Source organism: Aplidium turbinatum, chromosome 8 (genome assembly GCF_918807975.1).
Source record: "Aplidium turbinatum chromosome 8, kaAplTurb1.1, whole genome shotgun sequence".
NCBI classification, from domain to species: Eukaryota; Metazoa; Chordata; class Ascidiacea; order Aplousobranchia; family Polyclinidae; genus Aplidium; species Aplidium turbinatum.
Genome location: NC_137479.1, coordinates 7,989,355 through 8,017,339, shown reverse-complemented (window position 1 = coordinate 8,017,339; position 27,985 = coordinate 7,989,355). Strand labels below are relative to the sequence as shown.

Genomic DNA, 27,985 nt, shown 5'->3' with positions numbered 1-27,985 from the left:
AGTAAATAGGCATAATTGAACACGATAGCTAACTCTTTCGAATTGTGTATTGGTGATCTGCTTGGTTGAAAATTGCAAGACGAAACAAATGTATCAGATTAATAACAAATTCAAAGAAGTCATGATAGTTATAGTTTATACGTTTATAGCGTTTCTACAAAAATAGTAATAGCAGTTTCAAATTATACAATCACTTAACGACAAAGAGAACATTGGAAGAATTTACGAACTGAGCATCTAGTTCATCAAAGGCCCAAACGGCTATGATGCTATAGTATTAGTAACGAAACCTACAAAGCCAATCAAACCAGATCACCTCGTATACACAATCGAAAACAGAGGTCTATAATAAAACAAAAGGTTAAAATTCTTTTCGTCAGCGGGTGGTCAACTGGTCATAGCTTGTCGTATCAAGGATCCATATCTTGAAAGTCATCCTGTGCTCTCATAAACTTTGGGTTGATGTCTACAATCGGTTGTGCATCTGCTTGATCAGTTCTTTTCCTTTTAGCGCAATGTCTCTTGTCAGGTCCAACGCAAGAAGCGTATCTAAAAGAAATAAATTGATAAGCATATAACCTAGAGGGCAAAAATTAATTACACAATTTTTCAAGGAAATAGCCCCAACAGCCACTTTTTCTAGTTCAGACCTCTAACAGATCAGGTACGGGTCTGGCCAAATCTTTACCAGATCTGGACCAGATAAAGTGGCTGTCTAGGAGGCTACTCAAGTCAAGTTTTAATTCTTTCTGCATTTATCGAGAAAAAAAATCAGTAACACACATACCCTGTACATATAATTTCCAACTCAAAGTATAAAAATCAAAAAAATCAAATTAAAGTTGTCAATGAGAATGATACTCGAACGAAGTTCTCACTAGCACTAGCAGTCTACTCGAAGTGTAATTGTGTCAAACAACGATTCTAGTCCCTTAGTCCATAGGTCTGTATTACCATCATTGCTATAAAGCAAACATGCACCTCATGGCGTATGCGATATAGCTTTCCTCATGAACTCCTTGAAACAGATGAGCCATTGGTCCTCTTGCAAAGATAGCTACGTCTTCTCCTCCATGAGATCCCATCTTCAGCGGCACAATTGTTTCTTGTCTATACACCGTTCGGTCTGTGATGAGAAAATATAGTTTCGTTAATGGTAGCCTACCTAGTTGAAAGCCATGTCATTTAAAGTTTATGCTAGCTATTGTCATAGTTTGAACTTTAAAAGTATAAAAGTATCAAAACGCACCAGTTTCATTTAGTGACTTTGATAAACACAACATCATATAGGTAAAGTTGAATGTTCTTGTATTAATTAAACACTTTATTTGATGATTCTTAAATTGTTTACGTACGTCACAATCACAATGACGTTGTTGTTACGTAATGTTGAAGTATGTACTATGTACAACACATTAAGAAACGGTTCCAACATGTTTACACATCATACCGAGTTTCTAATTGATACTCGGAGATGATCTATTCTTCAGTTCGCTTGTGGTAAATTAAGTGACAGAACTGTATCCTAATGAAGGTGCCATGAGTTATAACTAATCAAATAACTGTACTGTAGGCTAACTATTATTCTGCATTAAAAGCTATTCAGAAATGTTAGAACTCTCAAGCAGATTACTAGTCATGGTTTCCGTTAAAGCTTCTTTCGGCCGGAGACCACCAGGTCCATTCCCGTATAGAAGGGCAGTGTACGGCTTACTATCATTTCCTTTAGCGATTTGACCTTGAAACCTTACTAAACCTGTCAGTTTAGGAATAAATAAATATATTATGAGCATAGTAAAACTTTCTCAAAAGCATTCCAAATCACAGAAATTTTTAAATCAAAATTTAAAAAATTCAAATACATTGTAACCTACTAAAGTAACAATTTAGCTGGCTTAGAAATAAATGTCGAAATAGTAGCATTAGCTACAAAAGAACAACCTCAACATGTTCCAGACCAGTCTACAATAGGTATCCTACAAATTTACATCAAAACATTTGCTCGTTAGCTCAGTGGTTAAGCGCTCGCTTCAAGATCACGCAGCGCTGTGTGTTTTGCCTATAGGTTTTGCGCTTGATCAACGCATTTCAGGACTGCTCTCCATTCAGCGGCACACAGTGGATGGAGTAATTTCCTGGCAACAACATTTCAACAATCGGGAACTTTACTCTGCCTCTCTCGGTAACCGGCCCTGCGTCAAAAGCCTCTACAACAAAGGTCTCAAACTTTTATTGCTCTGAGGGCCAAATAAATATTTGTAAATTAACTCGAGGGCCGCATTCCCTTTTTGCATTGCGGAAAGTCAAGCCTGTTTCTCTGGCCCGTTTAGCCATTCTAAATTTTGCAAACGGGTCCTAAAGAGTTTTTGATCCAAACTCACTTTCTACAGGTACCTCAGACTAGACTGGCCCCCGCGACCTTAACTATTGGACCTCTCTCCGGTGTATCGCCACCCCAAACTCACGCCGCTCCGCCGCTGGAAGTGCGGCATAAATGGTTGTTTAAAGTCTTAGACCTGGCTATATTTATTGTGCTCTTCTCGCCATGTCAATTCTTTTGCACCCGTGCGCTGTCGATGCTGATAAAACAGTTCATCACGGTTCAATAGCTTGAACTGGAGAGAAAAAATCTTGAACCTGGAGAGCAAAAATCTTGGAACCGACTTACAAAAAGCAAAAAAAACGAAATCCTTGAAGAACTGACTGCCGAAAATAAGCTGCCAACGTTGCTGTTGCGATAACGGCACAAGAAGTGAACAATGTGATGGTTATTTAACAGTAGGCTATGGCTGCTCTTGCGCGCAACAGAATGACGAAACAAGCGCTCAAAACTCTTGTAAAGTTTGACAGGCGTTTTCAGATTTTTTGAACAATTTTAAAGTGAATTTAATCTTGGTAAGTGAATTGTGAATAAAAGTGAATTTTAATTGTTATTTATTGGAAAGTTCCAAAATACATCGCGGGGCGCGTGCTGGAGACCCTTGCTCTACTCTTCAAGTAAGACAAACAAGCAAGAATAACCTACCAAAGGCTTTGTCAGTCCGAGAATGAAGATACGAAACCAAGAAACGACGTCTTTAAGTTTTTAAAGTATTCGCTGGCGGCATTGTTTCATTTTTAATTTGGTTCTTGTTGTGGCCAGGGTTAAAGCAATAATGTTTTCCATCTTTTTAAAGTAGGCTACTTCTGATTCAATCATTCTTATGTTTTTTTAGAACTTAGTGATGATTCCAATTGGGATGAAACAGCATGTAAAAGTTTTTTGGTCAATAATAACATTATTTGATATAATTCGTTCTGCTTGTTTTTTTTTTTACTTGGCAAAGAGCATTTATTGTTTTGTTAATTATTTGAATTACACATACAGTATATTTGAAGCAATTTGAATAAGAACTTTCTGAGGATTCCAATTTGGGTAAAACAGGCAGGTAAAGGTTTTAGGTTACTAGCAACTAATAGGCAAATTGATGAAATCTAACAAATAAGTTTCAAACAATGTTAGCTTCGGCATAGAGTGAAATGGGATTTTCATACGAGAGGGATTAATTTTGCATCCCATCGCAAGGAAGACAAATTACATTTTACTTTGAGACAAATAGGCTATACGCTGGGCCGTGGATAGCCTACCGTATAACAAGTGATTGGTGAAAGAGAAAAACTTTACTGTAAATGTAGGCTACAGTAAATTGATGCTAGCATTTTTAAGTAGTAAGCAACAAGCTGTATGCTTCCATTTTTACGAACAATTAGTCAATTTTGAAGTATTTTTGTTGCAGCTGAATGAGGTAACTATTTAAATTTTGAGGCAAAAAGGACATTTGATAATTTTTAAACGTCTTTGGACTAATCATTAGTTTACAACAAAAAAGAGGGCATGTCCTCAAGAAAGAGGACATACGATAACCCAAAGGTTAGTGAGTCAAATTGATATACCACTTGTGCTAATAAGATCCACATGCTTCTTATACATTTATAGACCAATTACACTTTACTAACCGAAAATTGGGTTTCCCCTGTCTGCATAACCCCCAAAGTTGTATGTGTGACTATGGTCCGCCGTTACAATAACAAGAGTATCATCGTCCGAAGTCATTTCAACAACTTTTTCCACAGCGTTGTCAAAAGCAACGAAATCGTGCAAAGCTAACTGAGCAATATTAGCATGATGGCCGTGATCTGAAAGATTACATGACAGGATTATTTACTAGTGAGGTAGATAACCCTGAAAATACTTCATTTGGTGACACAAGCATGAAAATTGGCACATATGTACCTTAGACCATGTAGATTTCAAAAGTTTAATTAACCAAACGAAAATTCAAAATGGCGGCCCGTGACGTCAAAATTCAAAATGGCCGCCATTCCGGTAGTGGACTGACGTAGGAAAGTTGCTTTATGAAAGCAATGTAGATGTGTCTCATTTCTTACTACCTTGAAAATGTTATTTTTAAGACAGTATGAATGATTTAAGATGGTATTCAACAAAAACAAGTGTGTAACGTACTATGGACAGAGAAAGGATTTCACAAATTTGACAGTCAGGTGTGCAGAATAGTCTAAACTTTGATACTTCCACCCAAACAGACTTAAAGTACTTTCTTAAAAAGACAATTCATGTACAGTCAACATTTCTGTTATCAGTTATTACTACTGTACGTGTACATTATTGAGTACGTAAATCATGTTCATGACAATGATTCACATGTAAATAATATCTATTCATGGTCACAAGGACAGGAACATAGTGAAGTGCATGGTAAATTTGCATTTTTACATTTATAGCTTTTGCATTCGTTTTTACAATTGCATCGTCTTAGTTCTTTACGTGCTTCGGCTACGGTAGGGTTTTCTTGTCCACATAATGTCCCATGTTCCCCCATCTCCAGATTTCCACCCCCAGTTACTTGGAGATGGCAATTCTGGACTCCTTTCAAGAGCACGTCCCCAAATGTGTCCGGCCTGATATGCTGCCCGAAGTGCATGCAATTTCAGCGCATCTTCTGTTGGTGGAATATTATTATATTGTTTATTTTTAAGTGTAAACAAAGTCGTTCTTGCAGTGTCTACCTTATGATCAGTGCTACTTTTATCATAAAGATATACCGTGAATTTTTGAAGGATCGCAAAATCTTCTGCATTTATTTCCTCTGGACACTGACTGAGCTTCTGAAATGTTGGCGTCACATCTAGATACACTGACCACGTTGCAAAGAACGACTTCTTCCCCTTTCCTTTCATGCCTGAACAAGAGTCAAAGCCACTAAAGGCATGAAAGAACAACAGCCCTTTGCATTTCTGTGGACCCAGGACAGAAAATATCTGATGAATAGGAATCCATCTTCTTTTGTTTCCTCTCCCGAAAGATATCCAGAGTTTGTGAAGTCCATCCTTGCTCAAGTTTTCAAACAAGCCAATTCCAATAACGACCACATCAATGTCATTAGCCAGGATGACTGCTTTTTGTATAGTTTCATACTTGAGACCATGATGAAGATGAACAAACATTTTGGTATCGGCTTCTTCTTGGTTTGAGCTCAAACTGACTAAAGCGGGATTGTCATTATTAGTAACAGCTTTTTCATTCTTGGAAGCGTAAACGATATCATCCGGTGGCATGAATTCTTGGTTGGAATCAGCTAAGAATGGATAAAGTTCTTTGTTATTGTCTGTATTTTGCAAAAAGTTTGGCCAGTTCTTTGGGACTCTTCCATCTCGAGTAACTCTCCGCCTGCTACCATTACCCCACTTTATACGAGAGTGAGATTTGATGCTTCCGTCCTTGGAAGTGTCAAACACAACATCCGTTCGTTTGTGCTTTCTGGCATATGGCTTAGTTTTCTCCACGAAGTCCTTCTGGGCTTATTCACCAAACGTATGATGTTTTGGTGTAGTAGAGTGTACTAAACATGCTCCATCTATCACCATCATGTCTACATCGTCCAGTAAAGCAGGTTGTGCAGGTACCACATTCTCTAGGCAACCCATTAAATCTGCTTTCTATGTTTGGTAAAGATCACCTCCTGAACTTAAAGCTGCTGGGAATCGTTGGTTTTCATGGCTAAAAAATTCAGGCAGATCAACTTGTCGGATCTGGCATGAAATAAAGAGCTTTGAAAAAAGGCTGCAGTCACCCTTCAATGTGCTGTGATTCCTTTTTCGTGTTGTCTTTTTTGAGTTAAACAATGTGAGTTTGTTCCGACCAATTGGTGAGTAGAATTTGTCTAATTCTGATGTGAAGTTTTCCAACTGATTTTTACCTTTTGTATCATAGTCTTTTAGCATATCTGTTACCTTTTGCTCCATGACATTTTTCGTATTACGAGTAAGCAGATCTGAAGTTGACTCCTCAAGATAGGGATTGCCCATCTCTTCAATGGTTCGGGTGAGAGAGATGACGTCTTTAAGAAATGCTTTCTGTGCTGATGGTGTTGCTTCATGATGATTTAGGAATACTTTCTCTCGACTTTTAGAAACACATTCATATTCCTGTATAATTCTACAGACTTCAGGGCCTGCTACCGTTCATCGTAGCAAGGCTGATTCGTGTTCTGTGATTCCAATTATCCCTCCATCTCTTTTCATAATAGTATTATTCTGTTCATGGGCTTGGTCAATAGCAATCGCAGAATATTCTCTGTTGGTCTTCTAAATCACAAACTTCCCTTTCATGAACTGCTCATCAACATCAGGAAATTTATCTTTCAATGACAACATGTCAAGTAGGTGTATGGTCAGCCACCTTGAGTAGTGAGTTCTGTCACCACTAAAGAATTTTGGAAGGAGTAGTGCCAGAGCCTCCTTGTATCCTGGAAAATTTCTTTCCCGGAGAGTGCCCACAAAACCCAGCAATGAGAGTTCCAGATTGAATGCAGTGTACCAGTAGTTGAACATTGGAAAATCATCCGCTTTCGTGGCGCACCATTCTTTGAATTCCACCTCATTGTAAATCCAGCCTGGTGTCTCCACTTGTTGCGCAGAACGCATCAATGCATACAAACTACACGCTGTGACCAAGTTGATGACCAAGTTGCCGTATTCATCAGGCCAATACCATTGCACTTGTTTAGATAGTGCAAAAAGAGGTTGGTCAGCTGTAATGACTGCTGTTTGAGACGGATTAAAATACGACATAGTTTGCTGTACGTGATCCATAACATGCTTTATTGTAGACACACACTGTCTGCTTTATTTCTCAAAAGTGGTAAAACGCACGAAAAGCTGACGTCGAATTTGTGATTTTGTATCTGTGAGCCATTGAATGCGGACCACGTTGCTTGCACCTTGTCATCATATTCTTCAGTGAGAAGTACGTGGTCTAGCCAGTTGAACTGTCTGTCAATCAGGAATAAAGATGGGCTAGGTATTTTCTGTATGTCATACGCAGGTGGAAGTGGTTGTTTAGCGAAAAATGCAGGTTTGACAATCGTGTACGAGTCAGGCAAGTCTGGTATCTTCTTTACACCTCGGATAACTTCTAGTCCATCACAAGAGGACATCTTGTGATGTCGAAAACGTTGGATACTTAATTTGTTGCGTAGTTTTATGTTTATGTACTGTAAATGTAATAAACTTGAAGATGTTAAACTTGATCACGGTGCTCGGCTTCGTATGCCTATGGTTCAACAAGACAAACTCTCTACCGAAGCTCTAACTTCTAGTTTGTTCTGTGGTATTCCACCAATCTGGCTTTGAAAATGGCTTTGAAAACCAACTGGCATTGAAATCTGGCTTTGAAAACCAACAATCAGATTTTACTACAAATACCACCTCTGTTTGCTCAAAAAATTTACTCTGGTGACTTTCGAGTTGGACCCCTACTTCTGTCTTTTTTTTAAATACACTGAATTTGAGGGTGAACAGTAACGAGGGATTTTGCTGAGACTATCATTTTTTAAACATATGACCACCCTTTTTTCGCTAAAAACACTAAAAAACGTTTTTTTCCCGTTTTTGTGAGAACTTTTAATGAGAGGTATAATCTGAAATCATAAACACTGGCTAAAAATGTCACAAAAAACATTTTTAAGATAGTAAGAGATGAAAAACACCTAAATTGCTATCATAAAACAACTTTCCTGCGTCAGTCCAGGACCGGAATGGTGGCCATTTTGAATTTTGACGTCACCGGCCGCCGCTTTGAATTTTCGTTTGGTTAATTAAACTTTTGAAATCTACATGGTCTAAAGTACATGTGTGCCAATTTTCATGCTTGTGTCACCAAATGAAGTATTTTACGAGAAATCTAAAGTTATCTGCTTAACTAAGAGAGATATTGTTTATTTTTCCTTTCTAATACGACTCGATATAAAGAAACACAATTACATACAAATCAAAATATGGCAATAGAAAGGTCTGGCAGCACCGAACAACCTTGCGGTTAACCAGTCAAGGTGCTGCCTGTCATCAGTCATCTTACATTGCAGCATCAGACATTATAACTGTATCAATAAAATATAATGATGGATGGAACAGTAGCTTCGAAATCGAATTGTATATATAAGGTTTTGTAGAATATTGAATCAAGACCAGCTGGGAAAACATGAGCATATAATCAATCATATCGTTTTAGAACACAAATACGAGGTTACATGAGATAAAATAATTTAACTGAACGATTTTAACGATTTAATAAGAACTTAACAAGGTAATTTTATAAAGTTTTTTAAACAAAGCTAGGTGTTTGCTTTTAATACATTCATCCAATTCACTCCACAATTTAGTACCCCGATGTGTCAGAAGATTGTGTGCCACGGATTTGTTTATTTGTGGAAGAAAATACTTCATTTTATTTAGTTGTCGAGTGTTGTGCGAGTGAATATTATCAAGTTTTATAAAACGATCTTGCAATACAGGCGGTAGATTATTATTGGAAACTTTATGCATAAATTTTGCAATTTCGAGTTTGTAAATATCTTCACGTTGTAAAATATTCAAAGATTTGTATAAGCTAGTGACGTGACTGAATTTTGTACTTCTAGTGATTGCACGAATAATATTATTGTGTCTTACGTCAACTTCCTTGATTAGTGTTTTACCTGCAGTACCCCATATAGTAATACCGTATTGAACACGACCATATACTAGACTATAATATAACATAAGCAATGTTTCCTCTAACACATAGTTACGAAGGCGATAAAAAATTCCGGAATATCGAGCCAACTGCAGCGACAAATGTTTAATGTGTGAGGACCAGGTTAGATTTTCATCGACATGGATTCCCAGGTACTTAACTGTTTTCATTCTTTCAATCACTGTTTGGTTTATACACAACCTGAAATTAGTTTCAACAGTACGCTTAGGTACTTTGTTTATTAAAATGTAGCTTGTTTTAGAGTAGTTTAAAGAGAGTTTGTTTCTTCGTAGCCAAGCATCAATTTTTTGTAGTTCAGTATTGGTTTCTGTTTGTAAAGATTCCAAGTCTTCACCACGTAAAGCTAGATATGTGTCATCCGCAAAAAGCACGGTAGAAAATTAAGTAAGATGCTAATATAACAGCAGCATTAAGTAAGATGCTAATATAAGCATGTTAATGAATGAATGATGCATACCATCGCCAAGGATAGAATCATCCAAAAGAAGACATCTCTGGATATTGGCAACACATACATATGAAGCAAAAAACGGTCCACTATCCAAGCCCTGGGGTGATCATGACAAAAACAAAAGATATTGCACAAAAACATAGCATTCCTTTGTCATCTGACGTTTCTCTTCCTTCCAAACCTCCTCCTAAGGTCAGACGAAATAAGAACCAGTGAAGAATCTCTTTCAACCGCCTCTCTTAGCCGTCCTTGATGGTAGGGACGACTGATTGCAGCGGTGGATCTCACTAGCTCAGAACTGTCGTAGAACAGCTTTGAAAAAGTTTAGAGAGCCAAGGGCGTAACAATCCACCTTTAACCGGTCCCTCTCACATATCTTAAATGGCCTGATGCCGGAAGAGTGATTGCAGCAGGACATCTTTAACCATCCATCTTCGTCGTCTTACTCGCCTGAGGTGACAGGATTGCAGAGGCCCATCCCAAGAAGACACTGGGGTCAGTGAAAGCTACCCTTCCTCTGGGCACTTCTCTGGCATCTCCGCCAAATGAGATGTCAGACTGCAGTGGCCATTTTCCACATGCCGGTGCCGTTCTTCAAGCGGGCATCATGAAAAAGCACACACACAAACAAACTAAAATTAAATTAACACCAATTCTTTACCAAAACGTGCTAGTTCTTGAGCTTGGCCGCCATCTCCTAGTCTGCTCCAACATCAGCAAGGGGAAAGTTGAGACAGGTAGATAAGCTTGAGGCAGCCAGTAACCATCACTTTATATATCCACAGTTTACCACCTACAGCAGTGGGTCCCTTGGGTCAGTGTAAGTCACTCGCTTCCCGGGTAGGTATCTTCCATGGAAGTATGGTGTGCCTGCTGAGTGTTTGGGTGTGTGGACGGCTACCGGGGCGGACGCATTAATGATGAGTCAGGTAATAATCCCATTTTGTATGGAAAATTGTAAACCTGCAAGGTGTAGTGGTTCCCAAACTGTGATATGCGAAGGTTTTTCAGATGGTACGTGAGAAGCTCACTTAAGGTGACACGTGGACGTCCATGGTTGACAGTAGTTAAAATAAAATAATACAATTTGCGCAAACTTTCAGATTACTCAATGTGCATTATTGTGTCATAATTAATTTTATTAGTAGGTCAAGCGTTTATGACACAACATCTAGGTCAGTGGTTCTTAAACTTTTTTCGTTGCAACGTTTTTGAAAAATTGTGTTGGACTTGCGACGCACTCAGCGATAGGAATTTCAGTAATTTTTATTTATTTGTGTCTCTAGCATTTATTTGTCTCGCGAGGAAATAAATTAAAAAATGCGCTACGTGATTGCTAAACCATAAGCAATTGCTACAGTTTCGCAATGATGAGTTCTCATGCACATGTCAGGGGTTAACAATATCTGTGAGCGCTTTATTATGTAATCGAGTTTAGATACGAATCATTGTGCGACCCACTTGAAAAATTGAAACTACCCACCAAGGGCGTGGAGACGCATAATTTGAGAACCTCTGACCTAGGTTGTTTAACAGAAGCCAACATTTTTCAGTTTCAATGTTGCTACTGATAGTAGCAATAGTAGTGCACCCTATTTATTGGTCTTCTACTAATCCGACAGCTCAACAGCTTACAATAATTATATTTAGTCTAATATTAAAATCTTTTTGTCTTGCAGCGCTGTGCTAATCTTGCCTTTTATTGTATATTTTTGAAAGTTTCTGGTTGTAGCGCAGGTGGTATACGCGAACACTGCATGAAACTGCAAAATAGTAAGCGAATAGAAAAAGTTTGGAAATGACTGGTGTAGTGGTACCCATCTTGAACTCTGAGCTTTGCCCAAAAAAAAATGTTGATTAAGATCTAAATTTACTGAACTTGATGGTGAGGAGATCAAACCTTAATGTTGTATTCAAGCACAGAAACTTTCATGACAAGATCACCGCATATAAAAGCATGTGATCGGCTGAAAAACTTAAGCACTGATCGACAAGCTAGAAAAACAAATCTTTATGAAAAATATAAAAAGGCCAACTTCAACGAAATCATAAGTTAGTTTTGAAATTAAATAGACTTTATTTGGAATTTTTGTGCGATGGTTTTGTATGTTTCTTACCTATGCGCCCTCCTTCAATCAAAAGAAAGTATCCTTCCTTGCTTTTCTTCAACATCTTGATAGCTTTTTCTGCCATTTCTGTTAATGAAGGTTCGCCTGCGCCATCCTTATTTCGAAAAGCCTCAAATTGCATCTCTTCAGGTTCAAATAAACCTGAAAAGTTTGTTAAAATGAATTTAATGAAGCATTTAAGAAGTAGCGCAAGTAAGTTAGGTCAAGTAATTAATTCTGGAAACAAATTGATCTATGACGTTTGAATCTTTGTTAACATTAAGACATTTCTTTTTGCACTAATAGAAAAACCACTTTAATAACACACACTAGAATTGATTCATTCAGGGAGACAACACACATATTGTTTGATGATGATTTTATACATGACTCAAAAATAAAAGAAAAGAAATTAAATACTGCAGTAAATGAAATTACTTTAAAAAAAACATTTTGAAAGACAAACTATTATTGCCCAACATTTCTATGTAAAATTCATGTTTTAGTTGCACCATGGACTGCTCAAGTCTCCTGCAAGTCAGCAGTTGTGAACTGAGCAAATGGCAGTTGGGCAAGTGACAACTGAACTAGCAACATTTCAGCAAGTAGCTGAAGTTGGTAAATAAAGAAACTGACCAAGTAACAACTGAGCAAGCCGAAGTTTGGCATGCCACAAGTCAGCAAAATCAGTTCAACAAGCGATGACCAAGCAAGTCCTAACTGAGCAAGTAAATGACATTTGCTGACTTGGCAGTAGCTAAAAGAGTTGTCTGTAGTTGCTGAGTTGAAGCACTTGCTTAGTTACCGCATGCCGAGTGGTCTGACGACAGGAGTGCACAGTATCTTCTGTATATGTTGTACACAAAGGGTCTATGGAATCCCATGTCTAAACTAGGCTTGATAGGCTAAGTTCTTGTATCGTCTTAGTTAAACCAAAAGAAATATTGGATTTTTGGAACACTTGATTGAATAACTTCATAGATTTAGGTACTTCAAAGCGTAGCAAGGGTTGGTGAAGGGACTTCTTAAAATGGTGAAAGTTTATTTTAAAGTCCAATTTTTTGTAAAGAAATGTAAGACTCAAATTGAACAGGTGTTTGAATGTCGCTTAGTTTGCACTTGTATGGCTTTGTGGATTGATGAAGTACTTAAATCATATTTGAATAAAATACATTTTGTTGGCTCTTTTCTTTCTGAACGTGAGAGGGAGAAAACGCTCTCCGTGGGCTGTCTTCCCCCGCGGCTGTAAGCTATTCTCCCGGCAGACCCAAACCTGCCGGAAGACGAACCTCCACTGCAAAAGGGCGGTTCGTACCTGTCTCTCTGGTTAGTCTCAATTTTATAAATTTTCGGGATGCGGGCTCATCAATCGGAATTTTGGCAATTCATCACAGACAATTCTCTCCTCACAGACACCACATCTCCCCAGCCCTGGCCCCGCGTCCTTAGCTGGTAGACCAAGCGTTTCCGAGCGCAAAGTCGCCCGTCCCCTCACGCCGCGCCCCAGCATTTGCGGGGCGCGGTTGGCCGGTTATTCAAGGTCTTCACGATCGGGCTCATTTTATAACATGTGGTGCGGTACTGACCACCCCAGCCTCATGGGCGAAACACGGTGTCTATCGCTATCAATTCTTGTTACAGTTGGCTGCCAATAAACACATTTCTATTTTGTTAGAAATACTGTTATCCTTTTTTGGAGAAGAAACTGCCGAAAAGCTACTTTGAATGAAATTTTGGTGGAATTATTATGCTTCCGGGCAGTTGAAAAATATTTAGCTTAGTAGGCTACTGCAAAATGTTGTTAATCAACAATTCTTGCCATGCTGATAAGCACAGCAAGTGACATTTGTCTAATAATCAAGGAAAGACGGTTATATAGACTCTCACAAAAAGGATGACAACCAACTCATTGCTTTTTAGAGGGAACACTGTTCATGAGTTACGATAGAAACGTTTTTTCGCTGATTTCCACAAGCGTTTGTTTCATGGTGCCTGGTTTCTTTTTCGCTGTTATTGGAGCCTATTTTTCTCTGATAAGTTTGCAGGTCACTATTGTTGCCTGTATTGCGATGTGTCAAACATTTCCTTGTTTACTGAAACTGTTAATGGTAAGATATCTTTTGTGTAGCGAAGTGACAAATCCACTCTTGCTTGGCGATGAATATTCTGATGAAACCGCTCGCCTCGCTTTAAGTGAGCAAAACAAGTGGCCTCGTTTATTAGGCAATGTTAAAGAAGTCGAAAGTGTTGTTAAAGGAGCTTGGCCTGGTAGTAGCGTTGTTCGACTAATTTTGTTGCTGCGGTGTTCTAAGATAAATATTAACAACATGTAACTCTGGATACTGGGTACGAAATGCGTTCTTTTCTAGCATAAGAGTCAACCTACCTAATATTTTACTAGTGCGGCCCGCCACAGCTCTCCTAAGTGCCAAAGTGGCTTGCATGCAAAAAAGGTTGGTGACCCCTGCTCTTAGAAGTAATGAATGAACACATCTCTGACCTAACAGTCGATCTGTAGTGTCAATGTCAACGTTGTCGAACTGTTCTTTGTTCCAGACGTACTTAGGTTGCAAATGATTCTTCGCATGAGATGACAACCAATTGCCGATTAGATTTTGCCCATCTTTGCGAATAGGGCGACAATCCTTATTTTCGGGGTATTCTGGGTCGTACTTGTCAGATGGCATAAAGAACTTTCTTCCTCCACCCAATGCAACCTAAATATACATTTAAGTTACAATGCTTTGCAGTAGTTAATTATACCTATTAACCGTGTCTGCTATTATTACTAACTGTTTGGTCACTTGTAAACATTTTTTCAATTTCAGGTTTTTTACCACTTTGAAAATGTGGATAAGCATTAAGCACTTACTGTAATTTTATCGGAATTGTCGAAGAACTGTTGAGCAATATCTTTGCAACGATTTTTTTTTGCATCTGGTGTTAAATCTGCATCGCTATACCATAATCTTGAAGCTGAATGAGCGTAAGTGGCCGCTGGGGTGCCGTGGTTAATGCGAGTGGTTGTCACTATTCCTGTTGCTTTTCCTGTTCAAAGTAATACCAAGTCAAATCTTATTTGATGACTATGCTAAACTAAATGTTGTAAAGCAGTTTTCAGCATTTATTGCTTTTTCAAACGTTGCCGGAAGGTTTAATCTAAACATTGCAACAACTCTACTTCAAACAAGGCCCAATTTTGATCAGATACAGTTGTTCGTTGCCTACCAGCTTCAGCCGAGTGTATAAGAATTGATGGGACTTCGTTTTTTTCTTGCGTTTTACATTGTCCAAATCTTGCTTTCCCGGAAACCCCCACTGTGTAATAGGTCGATTTCACTCCACAGAGATAAGCCGTGGCTGTGCTGGCTGAATCAGCGACTTGTCTGTTTACATCGTAAGTCTGAAAGAAAAATGAAAAATAGCTTTATTTGTAATTTTTGCGATTTGTTATTGCAAAGTTTCTTGTAAAGTTGTGTTTTACGCAAAGTTAAAAGTCTACTGTAGATTATTGTTGGCATGAGGACTAAAATATTAACTGTTGGCTTAATGGTTTCAGTTTTAATGTCAAGATGAATGTTTATCATAGAACATTCTAAAGAACACCTTTCTTGAATTATTTCGACAATCAGGAACTTCACTTGTCAGTTTGGATAACATGTGTAGTGTGATATACAACAATCACAAAGTAGCATGTAGTACCGTGCAAAAGCGATAAAACTAAATTTTTTTTAAAGGTTTTGCCACACAAGTGGAATTTCTTCGATGTATTAGTTTGCAGCAAATAAATCAAAATACAATTCTCTTCAATAAAGTTGATTTGTCAATATGATTTGATACTTTATGGCAGGGGTCACCAACCTTTTTTGCATGCGAGCCACTTTGCCACTAAGGAGAGCTGTGGCGGGCTGCACTAATAAAATTTTAGGTAGGTTGACTTTTATGCTAGAGAACAACGCATTTCGTACCCAGTAGGCTATCCAGCGTTGCATGTTGTTAATATTTGTGTTAGAATACCGCAGCAACAAAATTAATCGAACAACGCTATTGCCAGGCCAAGCTCCTTTTACAACACTTTTGACTTTTTTAATATTGCCTAATAAACGAGGCCACTTGTTTTGCGCACTTATAGCGAGGCGAGCGGTTTCATCAGAATATCCATCGCCAAGCAAGAGTGGTGTTGCCACTTCGCTTCACAAAAGATATCTTACAATTAACAATTTCAGTAAACAAGGAAATGTTTGACACATCGCAATACAGGCAACAATAGTGACCTGCAAACATATCAGCGAAAAATAGGCTCCAATAACAGGGAAAAAGAAACCAGGCACCATGAAACAAACGCTTGTGGAAATCGCCGAAAAATCGTAATTCTATCGTAATTCATGAACAGTCCCAGCAAACATCACAGTATTGGGCCAATACTGTATTTGTATCGGCGTGTATCGGGTGTATCGGTAACGTTTGCACTGTATCGGGCCAATACCGGCAATGTACAGTATTGCATCGGCAAAACGGTACAGTTTGTCCGATACAAAGCCTGTATCGGGCCGATACAATGTTGTAACGGCAAAACTGTACAGTTTGTGTAAGGGCAATCCGGTATCGGCACAGTACAGTTTGGTAATGGCAAAACTGTACAGTTTGTGTAAATGCAATCCGGTATTGGCACAGTACAGTTTGTGTAATGGCAAAACTGTACAGTTTGTGTAAGGGCAATCCGGTAGTGGCACAGTACAGTTTGGTAATGGCAAAACTGTATAGTTTATATAAGGACAATCTGGTATTGGCACAGTACAGTTTGGTAATGGCAATACTGTACAGTTTGTGTAAAGACAATCCGGTATTGGCACAGTACAGTTTGGTAATGGCAAAACTGTACAGTTTGTGTAAAGGCAATCCGGTATTGGCACAGTACAGTTTGGTAATGGCAAACTGTACAGTTTGTGTAAGGGCAATCCGGTATTGGCACAGTACTGTGTGGTAATGGCAAAACTGTACAGTTTGTGTAAGGGCAATCCGATATTGGCACAGTACAGTTTGGTAATGGCAAAACTGTACAGTTTGTGTAATGGCAATCCGGTATTGGCACAGTGCAGTTTGTGTAAAGGCAAAACTGTACAGTTTGTGTAAGGGCAATCCGGTATTGGCACAGTACAGTTTGGTAATGGCAAAACTGTACAGTTTGTGTAATGGCAATCCGGTACTGGCACAGTACAGTTTGTGTAACGGCAAAAGTGTACAGTTTGTGTAATGGCAATCCGGTACTGGCACAGTACAGTTTGTGTAACGGCAAATGTGTACAGTTTGTGTAAGGGTCATCCGGTATTGGCACAGTAGGCTACTATGTGGTAAAGGCAAACCTGTACAGTTTATAATGGCAATCCGGTGTTGGCACAGTACAGTTTGGTAAGGTGTTGGCACAGTACAGCCGATATTGGCACAGTAAAGTTTAGTAAAGGCAACACTGTACGCTGTAGCTGCAGTTTGTGTATGGGCATTCCGGTATTGGCACAGTACAGTTTGGTAAAGGCAAAACTGTACAGTCTGTGTAATGGCAATCAGATATTGGCACACTAGGCTACAGTTTGATGAAGGCAAAACTGTACAATGTACATTGCGAGTTGCGACGCACGTGTTTTTTCGCTGTCGCCAGTGCCTGCAGTGAAAGGCCGATCGTAAAGATTTTCATTGATTGAATTGAATTTGAGGTCGACAGACTGGAGTTTCTTTAGCTGAATGTTAAGATATACAGTAGTGCTAAAAGAAAGATATATTCTACTTTAACATCGAAAGACGCAGTCATGGAAAGTCTATTAGAACTCAACTTCGAGCCAGTACGTTTCACACTCGGATTGGAGTATATTAATCTACTAAAGAAACCAACAACAAAAGTAAGCTGTCGGAACGAAAGTAAGAACATTTCTTGGGACTTTGATGCATGTGTGTACGTTGCTAAATCTTTGAACTTGATTCGTAAATCTGGATTTAGTAAAACGGGTGCATATGGTTTCATAACTGCTAGTCTGCTACTACATGTAGCAAAATTCATTTTACCGTCGGTTTTGCTTAGCCTACTTAAGTTTTTCGTGTTTCATACCCAAACTAATTGTTGAAAATTTGCAACATTCATTAGTCATATTCAACGTTAACCACCAAAACTCTACAGCTATTGTGATTGTTGAAATAGCTTACATCGCAAATTTTCAACGTTCTTCGTAACATTTATCTAGTAAAAAACTAACAAAATTAAATGCGATTTTGAAACGAAAACAAGATTATCTTTTTGGACTCTGTTGATTGTGTTGTATTTAATAAGTGGTGCTAAAATCTTTTGCCCAGAAATCAATCCATAAATTTGCTTTCACTCAGATGAGCCTAGTTTTATAAGGGTCACAAGCAAAAAGTCAATTCGCCTACCACAATTGCTATATCCAACGTCAAACTACCGTAGTTTTACGTGAATCGCCAGTGTTTGTGGTTGGTTGTTTACCACACATTGCAAATTTTTGCTTTTCGCAAGTGTGTATTAGAACCGCCCGCTTGCCAGCTGAAGTGAATAGAGTGACATCATAATCCCTTTAGCAAAGGATTAACTCCAGACCTTTGTCTCTTCTGTTTTCAAATCAAACCAAGCCCTTCTGTTAAGTCACGTCGTCTTACGTTTATATAACGCATCGCCTTCTCTCTCACCAAATTCTCAATTGCAAACTGCAACACAAAAACCTAACGCATCTGCGACTCCAAAGCCATTCAAAATCCCAGTCATCTCGCCTAGTAGCCCATTATGTTTGAATGTTTCAGATTTTTCGCCTTTCTGTGGTGGGTGGCTCGTCAGTGAAAGAATGCAGCTGGCGAGTGATGAAGAGCACCATTTCAAATACATTTTGTCAGAAGTATAATTAGTCGGGAAAAGGTGGATGGAAGGGGGATTCCGGTTTGCCAAGGAAGAAGGCGCTATGTTTTATGAAGAACATTGCGGATGTCAATTGTCATAAAGAGTAAGTCAAGTAACGTTCAAAGTTTTTGCTTTCATATTAAACTGTAAGGTGAAATCTAACTGCAAAAACATACATCATAAAAACATAAAGAAATAAGCATGGTATAAAGTTTAAAAAGACAAAAAATTGTAGTGGTATGTAAGAATGTCAAATTGAGCATAATAAATTAGTCTGTCGTCACAACCGGCAATTGGTACAGGATAGTGATGCGTATTTAACGAACTGTTTACTGCTTTGCGGTAGATTAATTTTAGAATGGTTAGATAATAGGCTATGCACGTAACATATTTTAATGTTGCAGTTATGTTTTGTGGACAATTTGTTCATCTTTGTTGTTTTAGGAGCTGTTTTACAAAACCCGCTGCTGACCTCAGTTACCGAAAAAGAGGTAGAGAAAGCAGCCAGCACCTGGATGCAAAACTGGCCTGATCGCCAAGGCGGAAGAAGACATCGGGTTGAAGCCGAGGTGGCCAACAGTTGATTGTATTGATAATAATAAAAGATGCAAGTGGTAAATGAGTTGTGTTGCAAAACCTGTCGAAGTATTCCTAAAGACAGTGTGCTATCCCTGGATGTCAGCAGAACAGTTTCAGTTACCGAGCAATACACATCAGTAGCCTACCTATTGGTGTTGTAGCGTAGCATCGCATCAGAGCGGCGCGATAGTTTCGATACAGTTAAGGTAGTAGCAGATAATCTGTTTACAGGCACGATACGGTCACCAGTACAAAGACAGTAAGTTATTGGCTGGGTACAGTCACCGGTACAAAGACTGTACTGAGCTAGTATTGGCTGTGTACAGGCTCAGTACAGTCACCGACACAAAGACTGTATTGGCCCAACGCGTTAACGATGTGCACGAATATACTGGGCCGGTATTGGCGCCGGTACTGGGCCAATACAAGTTGCCTGTATCATCCGATACTGGGCCAGTATTGGCTGTGTACAGGCACCGTACAGTCACCAGTACAAAGACTGTACTGGGCCAGTATTGGCTGTGTACAGGCACCGTACAAAGACTGTACTGGGCCAGTATTGGCTGTGTACAGGCACCGTACAGTCACCAGTACAAAGACTGTACTGGGCCAGTATTGGATGTGTACAGGCACCGTACAGTCACCAGTACAAAGACTGTACTGGGCCAGTATTGTCTGTGTACAGTCACCGATACAAAGACTGTACTGGGCCAGTATTGGCTTTGTACAGGCACCGTACAGTCACCGGTACAAAGACTGTATTGGGCCAGTATTGGCTATGTACAGGCACCGTACAGTCACCGGTACAAAGACTGTACTGGGCCAGTATTGGCTGTGTACAGGCACCGTACAGTCACCGGTACAAAGACTGTACTGGGCCAGTATTGGCTGTGTACAGGCTCAGTACAGTCACCGATACAAAGACTGTATTGGCCCAACGCGTTAACAATGTGCACGAATGTACTGGGCTGGTATTGGCGCCGGTACTGGGCCAATACAAGTTACCTGTACAATCCGATACTGGGCCAGTATCGGCTGTGTACAGGCACCGTACAGTCACCGATACAAAGACTGTACTGGGCCAGTATTGGCTGTGTACAGGCTCAGTAAAGTCACCGATACAAAGACTGTATTGGCCCAACGCGTTAACGATGTGCACGAATGTACTGGGCCGGTATTGGCGCCGGTACTGGGCCAATACAAGTTACCTGTACAATCCGATACTGGGCCAGTATTGGCTGTGTACAGGCACCGTACAGTCACCGATACAAAGACTGTACTGGGCCAGTATTGGCTGTGTACAGGCTCAGTAAAGTCACCGATACAAAGACTGTATTGGCCCAACGCGTTAACGATGTGCACGAATGTACTGGGCCGGTATTGGCGCCGGTACTGGGCCAATACAAGTTACCTGTACAATCCGATACTGGGCCAGTATCGGCCCAATACTGTGATGTTTGCTGGGGTGTTCCTTCTAAAAAACAATGAGTTGGTTTTTCATCCTTTTTGTTAGAGTTTATAAAACCGTCTTTCTTTTATTATAGACAACTGTCACTTGCGGTGCTTATCAGCATGGCAAGAATTTGTTGATTAACAACATTTTGCAGTACTTGCTTCGGCAGTACATATGCTAAAATTGGAACGATACAGAGAAGATTAGCTTGGTCCCTGCGCAAGGATGACAGGCGAGATCGTGAAGCGTTCCATATTTCTTAAAAAAAAATAATTTTGCAGTAGGCTACTAAGCTAAATATTTTCATAATACAATCAGAAAAAGTCTTTAAATTTATATGTAATATTTTTCCAATTTATTATAAATTGAGTTGGCACATCGACCTATTTTGCCAACAAAAACTTGCATAAAGAGAACACTGCTCGTGAAACACAATAACGCTGAAACGCACACTAGTGTTTACATGACATTTGCAAACTTAAAATAAGCAACCCTATGCTCACAGACAATTTCGAAATTCGAAAACAGACGTTTTAATCAACCACTGGGACGGTGTGGCTGGACATCGCATTGGAGTAACTTTAAGCAACCCCCACCTAGAACTACCATCTGATTGGTCGGTCGGTGGAATCGTATGCAAGCGAAAATATGCTTCCCGGAAAGTATTTTTGCCTTCGTGCTCTTTAACTCCTCAAGAAAAGTATTTTTAGCAACCACCCAGACGACGACGACACCGACAAAGCAGACAACCCTCACTTCAGACACCATACAACCCAATACATTTCGAATTTCCTTATATGAGCGACGACGCGGATCGTAAAATAAAGAAAGTCTTCAAAGACCTGGACTTGCCAGTCCGCCTCTTTCGACGCTCACGAACCCTCTGAAACGCACTTAAAAAACCCACAAAAATCCGAACCTTGCCGGCTGCAAAACTGCCAACTACGGAACGACGACATGTGTACCACCAAGAACTGTGTCTACAAGATCACATGCAAAAAATGCAGGGAAAGCTAAATAGGCAGCACGATCCGCCCACTCCACTCCCGCATCGAAGAATATCTTAGCTCAGATAAAAGTTCGGTCTTTGATCATCAACAACAGTGCCACGCCGACTTTGAATTTAAAATTATTGCCAGAGAAAATGACGCGGTACAATTACGTTTCACAGAGGCCATATTCATCAGCAGGCAAAATTCAAAAATCAACAACCGTGCCGAAAGGGAAGAACTACGTCACCTAATCTACTAACAACTGATTCAACAAAATTTCACAGCAATAGCGCCTAACAGCACAGAAACTCAACAGCCGGCAGCCTCAAGCTAAACCAAAGAGCCCATTGAAAGAAGCACTCACTGAATTCAACACCATTCGTCATAGCACATGACTAGGGAACTGTGTTCAATTCGATATTACCACAACTAATTCGCAGCATCAGGCTTAAACAGATCGTTAGAATCTACACTGTGAAGTAAGTAACGATCATGCTGCTAAAAGCGAAAGTCAATCAATTGCAAAGTATTTTTGGTTATACTTGTACGCTGATACCTTCCGCGGGCCGCAGCGATACAGCGTGGCGGACCGCATGCGGCCCGCAGGCCGCCAGTTGGTGACCCCTGCTTTATGGTATTTCAAAATAGTTTATGCGGTTTACCTTGCAACTTCACTTCTATTATTTTCAACAAACATATTGCAAAGCACTATAATGTGTAGGCTAATTAAATTTTTTTTTTTTACATATATAAAAAGTTAAAGGTAAATACTGTCAAAATTATAAAAAGTGCTCAATACCAAGCAAAAAGCCAAGCGTACCGAACCAAAAATACTTTCAACCTGTTTCACGCTTATTGGAATCCTTAGAAAGTTCTTATTCAAAAAGATCTATCTGAAATATTCTATTTATATAAGAAACTTTTGATGATCTCAATTAGGGTGAAACAGGTTGAAACAGGAAACAGGCTGTAAAGGGTTTATACAAGGCCATCTATAACACTTGATCCTCTTCCACATGACTGTCAGGCTCTGTGGACAGAGTCTTTCCAGAAGGGATCTTACTGCGGTTGCAATTCTGGGGTTCTAAGTGTGGTATTCAAATTGGTTATGATAGTCGTTCACGTGGCTGGAAGACTTTGAATAAGTGAACCAGTTTGAGGACATTTCCTGTTCTTCCACATTTCACTAAGTCTCTCTTGTACATCTCTACTGATCTCAGTGCCAGTTTTCAGCTTCTTCGAAGTAAACGTGATCACTTGGTCACCAATACAGTATGTAGGTCAGGTTTGGGGTTGAATCATGGGGTTGAATTGCTTTCACCACTCGGCTATACAGCCAACCTAATCTACTATAAAACATATTTATGGAGCTTAGGTTCCACAAATGGAAAAACGTCACACAGAGGTATATATCTCCGTGGCCATACCCAGTGTATACCTACTGCACTAAAGCGGCCGGACGGCCGAAACGGTGTGCATTGTCTGCAGTTATTTTCTAACTCAATGTCAAGTCGTAGGCTATATTATTAGGGGAAAATGTTTCCATTTTTAGTTTTTTACAACATCAATCATTTTTTGTGATTAAAAGACGTCTTCCTGTTTCTTCTTTTTAATTCATAAAACCATAATAACAAACGATTTAACCAAAAAGCAATATTGTTTTAATTTCTGAAAGTTTAATTTCGAATTTTAGCATAGGTTTCTGCTAGAATATAAAGCCTCTTACCTTTGATAATCCAGTGTGAGGAAACTTGTCCATAGCAAGAACTGTTTCCTCTCCGGTATTTTTCTTCAGCTGCCCTTTCAAAATCCTTCCGGTGGTTATTGTGGGAATTCCCATTCCATCTCCTGATAACATGGAAAGGAGGTCACTGTACAGTACATTACGAGAACCTATCTCATAGCCTAGTCATGCAGCCTACATTCTATGGTGTAATTTAGAAAGCGGAGTAATGAGTTTTTTTTAATCCCACTTTAAATGGTGTCACCAGCGCAAATTATGGACCTTCACATCACTGTGTTAGCAGTTTTCTTTTCTTTTGCTATTATACCGTGTTAAAAACTGCTAGGACTATTTTAAAGCAAACTAGTTTCAAGGTTAAAGAAGACCTTTTTATTGTTGTCATCATAAAATCGTTAGTTGTGTTCAATTTGAAATTTCAAGATCTTTGCAGATTTATTTAGAATGTTACTGGGATATACAATACTTTTAATAATAAGATCTGTGCTCCAGCATTCTTTATTTTCGCTTAAAAGTCACACTTTGTAGCAGATTTAACTAAATTCATCCAACAGAAATGTAGATTTTTATAGAAGTTTGATCACAAGAATAGGTTTAAAATTGAAGTGAAGTTTTCAATCCTTCTTTTCATGGCCATTAACCTAAAGGATTTCTATAAATTATTTTTGATAAAGTTCAGCTTTATCTTGTGTATAGTATCACATAATCTTTCAGAAAATTTAAAATATCCATTCGCGATGACCCCACTTTGCCACATTGTAGGTACTCAAGGCACTTCAAGAGATACTTCTATTAACACTTGATTAGGTTAATATATTTGTTGATTAATTGGCTGCGCAATGTGTTTTAGTTTGAACTACTGCAGTATCTTGTTAGTTTTTGAGATGATGATGCACAACCCCTATACCAGTGGTTCTCAATTGGAGGTCCACGGCCCTCCAAGGGATTCCCGATGCATTTTCAAGGGATCCGTGAAAGTTTCGAGTTTGCAGCATGATTGTTAAATAACGACATTAAAAACTCTTTGTGTTTTATTTATGTATACAGCGATTGTCAAACTGTGCGTCGTGACGTTATGGTGGGTTGTTTGAAATTTCATTGTACTGCACAAAAGTTCGGTTTTTTACCACCTAACTAAAAAAAATCATATAAAAAGTTAAATCTTTTTATAAGGTTCAAGTTAATTCTTTTGAGACAGCAGATTGTTGACAAATGCTTAATTCAGAAATACAAACGTTAGTCAGCAGTCTATCAGCACTCACAGTTTTGCCATGACGATGTTACAACAAAACATCAATTGAAAAAAGGAAGGAACTCTTTGTAAAGGTCGTAAAAATGCTGCTAATTTTTGATAAAATTTATAGAAAAACTGTTAATCTGCATTACTGATTTTTGATCCTGTGTGCCAACATATAGCTCATGGCACAGCTTCGTCAATGTCATCAATCGTCATAACTGCATCTCGAGTTTAGATAATTCTTCTAAGTGTGCCCCTTCAAAACTTATGAAATAAACTGTTTCTATTAAAAGATAAACATTTTTTAAGTCTGGCACAGTTTCGAAGGCACTAAAAGGGGTCGCCAAGACAAAAAAGTTGAGAACCACTGCCCTACACAGATGTACTGCTGCAAAAGCGAGATTACTATGCCACTGGTTTGGTCGATGAAATGTGATTGAGCGAGAGAAGCAAGAAAGTTTTTTTTTTTACAGAAACTGTAAAAAAACACATGTTTTTTTGTGTTGTTGAAGAGGGAAAGTAACTAAGTGTCCCCCTGGTATCCGTTACTACGTGCCAAGATAGTTTTACATGTATAACATCTACAGTTTTCAGTGAAAACAACTCAAGACTTCTCTTTGTCACAACACATGCCGGTTTGCAAAAATAACCAAGCGATTTCATTTGTTAGGCTTTGGATTTGGTTGATTAGCTACGCATGTAACGATAATTTTCTCCGATTTTTAAGCATAGGCTAATTTTGGAAAAACTTAAAATTGTTTTTCAAACAATCCTGACCTGATGGTAAGTTACTGTATAAAACCAAGCCCAATTTCGGAATCAGCGCCCTCGAATTCATAAAGTGCAACCTCACGTGCTCTTGAAGTTTTTCTTAGTTGGGGATTTGTTGCACAGTGTTATTACTAAGCAGATTACAAAAAAAAAAAATATGTTCACTTACCCAGCATGATTATCACATTTTTAGCCACACGCATATTATTCTGAACCTTGAGAGTAGCTTCAAGATCTTCTTTTGCAAGGTCCAACCAGTATTTTGGTGTCTCTTCTTCAACTGAAACAAAAAGCAGTTGAATGGTCATCGATTATAATAATTGGTTTTCGTTAATTGCAGTTTTGATACGCATGTATTCAAACATACAGTAGTCAGAGAAAACAAAACTAGGCAAATTGCAAAATATCCTCCGCTTAAGGTCATGTGTGCTCAACTAACCTACCAAAAACAACTTGAGGATGGAATAATTCTCCAGCAACAAGACTTCAAAAATCGGAAAAACTTCACTTTGTCAATCTCGGTAGCCGTTCCTGCGTCAAGAGCCTCTACAAGTATGCAAAACTACCAGGAATAATCTATCAAGGCTTTGTCCGTCCTAGGATAAAGATTCAAAATCAACCAACCAACCACATTCTTTTAAGTCGATGCGACATAAACTAAGATTTTTCACCTTGAGAAAATGTGTTTTTGAATGGAAAATTTACAGGGTGAACAAAAAGTCCTGGAACTTTTTTTCATTTTCTGATTAAAATATTGAATGTCACTTGGGCTATGTGCCTTTTAATATGCTAAATATCTTGCTAAACTCTTAAAAATTTAAGTTTGATTGTAAGCATTAATCGTAAGGTCTAAAATGAGCCAAAGAAAAGCCATCATTCAGCTCTATCGCGCGGAAAAACCAACTCTGAGATTATTAAGCTCTTAAAAGATGCCGAATCCACCGTTTACCATGTTGTGAATAGAGTTAAGAACTTGATACATCTGAAGATTGTCCTAAGAATCCAAGACCTTGCACTGCTCCAATAAAAAAAGTGATTAAGATAGTCCGAGTAATTTTGAGAAGAAACCCAAACAGAGCCATCCGTCAAATGGCCAAAGAAATGAATGTGAGCAATACTTCAATGAGCACCATTGTGTAAAAGGATCTTCAGTTTTCTCCTTACAAGATGAGAAAACGGTAGTTCCTTAGACCTCTCCAAAAGCAAGAGAGACTTGAAAGAGCACATATTCTTCTCAAAGAACTGAAGGCAGGCATGGCAGGATAAGAGATTATTTTTTCAGACAAAAAAACTCTCCACAATTGAAGCTCAGTTCATTAATCAGAATGATAGAATTTATGCAAAGTCTTCAGCAGATATTAAAAATTTTGTGAGACCAGTTTACTACCGTCAAAAACCGCCTTTTCTGATTGTGTGGTCCACCATCTCCAAAACATGGAAATCTCCTCTGGTTTTCGTGGAACAAGGAGTTAAAATCAATTCAAATCGTTACATCAACGATACTTTGGTTCCACCCCTTGAAAAGATGAAGAAACACTATAAAGATTCCCTTCACATTCCAACAAGATGGTGCACCATCTCGCATTTCAAGAAAGACTCAGGACTACTGCTCACGATAACTTCCAAGATTATGGAGTGAGAAAATGTGGCCTCCCTCATCGCCTTAATTGAATCCCATGGACTCTTGTGTGTGGCCGTTACTGGAGGCAAAGACCTTTTCCGTTGCTCAGCCAAGTGTTGATGACGGGAATGGGCCAAATTACCGATGAGCTACGTGCGTCGGTCGAAAGCTTCCGACAAAGAATTGAGAGAGTTGTTCAAATGAACGGTGGCGACATTGAAAGTAAATAAATTTATTCCTAGTATTCTAAGCTCTCATTGCGATACCTTTTGGATGGAATTTTATTTATTTTGAATTAATAACTCGTTTATAAGTTGGTCCAAGCACTTTCTGTTCACCCTGTATTGGTACTAAACAATATGTTTGACCTTAAATGTAAGGTTTTACTGTTTTTTCGTCAGGTTAAGTTTTTGAATACCGGTAGTTAGTAAAAATAAACCGATAACTAACATAGAGATGTTTGCCTGTTTTCAATACCTTTGAGTTACACTTGTTTCAGATAAATATCATTCAAGCTAAAAGTATAGCTACTAAACAAGCCATTTTGAAAGAAAACTTTGAAAGCAATTTGACTTACGATGCCGGTACTAGCAGTGCTTACTACGGTTTAAGGTGTTTATGATGACATTTCGCAAAATAAATTCAAGTGTGCAGGCTTCAGTTTGCAATATCATTTAATTTTTTTTCTTCTAAATAATGTTTCCAACCTACGAATTCATCAACTAGACAAAAAACAAAATGATCTTCCAACTTATGGCCATGTGTAGGCTAACAACTTACCAAAAACTTAAGTTTTTTATAATTTTATTCCGCACGCTATTATAGTATATAAGTGTCAGTTGTGCTGTGTATATTTTGTAAGCTACGAATCATAATTCTTACCTTTCCACTTTTGCCATTCTTCTCTAGCCATAGCAAGCGAGCACATCATAAGCAATCCAAATGCGAACATTTGGACCATTTTTCAACAAACACAACACAAGAAGCTGTTTTATCTCGATTCTTTGTTTTCGTTCAAATCAACTTTCGTCATGAAACAA

General features: G+C 38.8%; 1 protein-coding gene and 1 non-coding gene across 2 annotated transcripts; one reads left to right on the top strand and one right to left on the bottom strand.

Moving 5' to 3' along the window:
* Positions 1–29: 29 nt before the first annotated feature.
* Positions 30–27,985, bottom strand: LOC145775186 (alkaline phosphatase-like). The gene is made up of 11 exons (XM_082586424.1): positions 27,828–27,985; positions 25,494–25,604; positions 23,302–23,423; positions 14,882–15,056; positions 14,526–14,701; positions 14,154–14,370; positions 11,663–11,815; positions 3,997–4,176; positions 1,634–1,756; positions 982–1,126; positions 30–549 (listed from the first exon to the last, which is right to left on the bottom strand). Exons 1-11 carry the CDS (start codon positions 27,904–27,906, stop codon positions 411–413), a joined length of 1,620 nt encoding a protein of 539 aa, XP_082442550.1. The 5' UTR covers positions 27,907–27,985; the 3' UTR covers positions 30–410.
* Positions 20,737–20,843, top strand: LOC145776473 (U6 spliceosomal RNA). Its single transcript, XR_014290261.1, has one exon. It is a non-coding gene; the product is annotated as a U6 spliceosomal RNA (small nuclear RNA).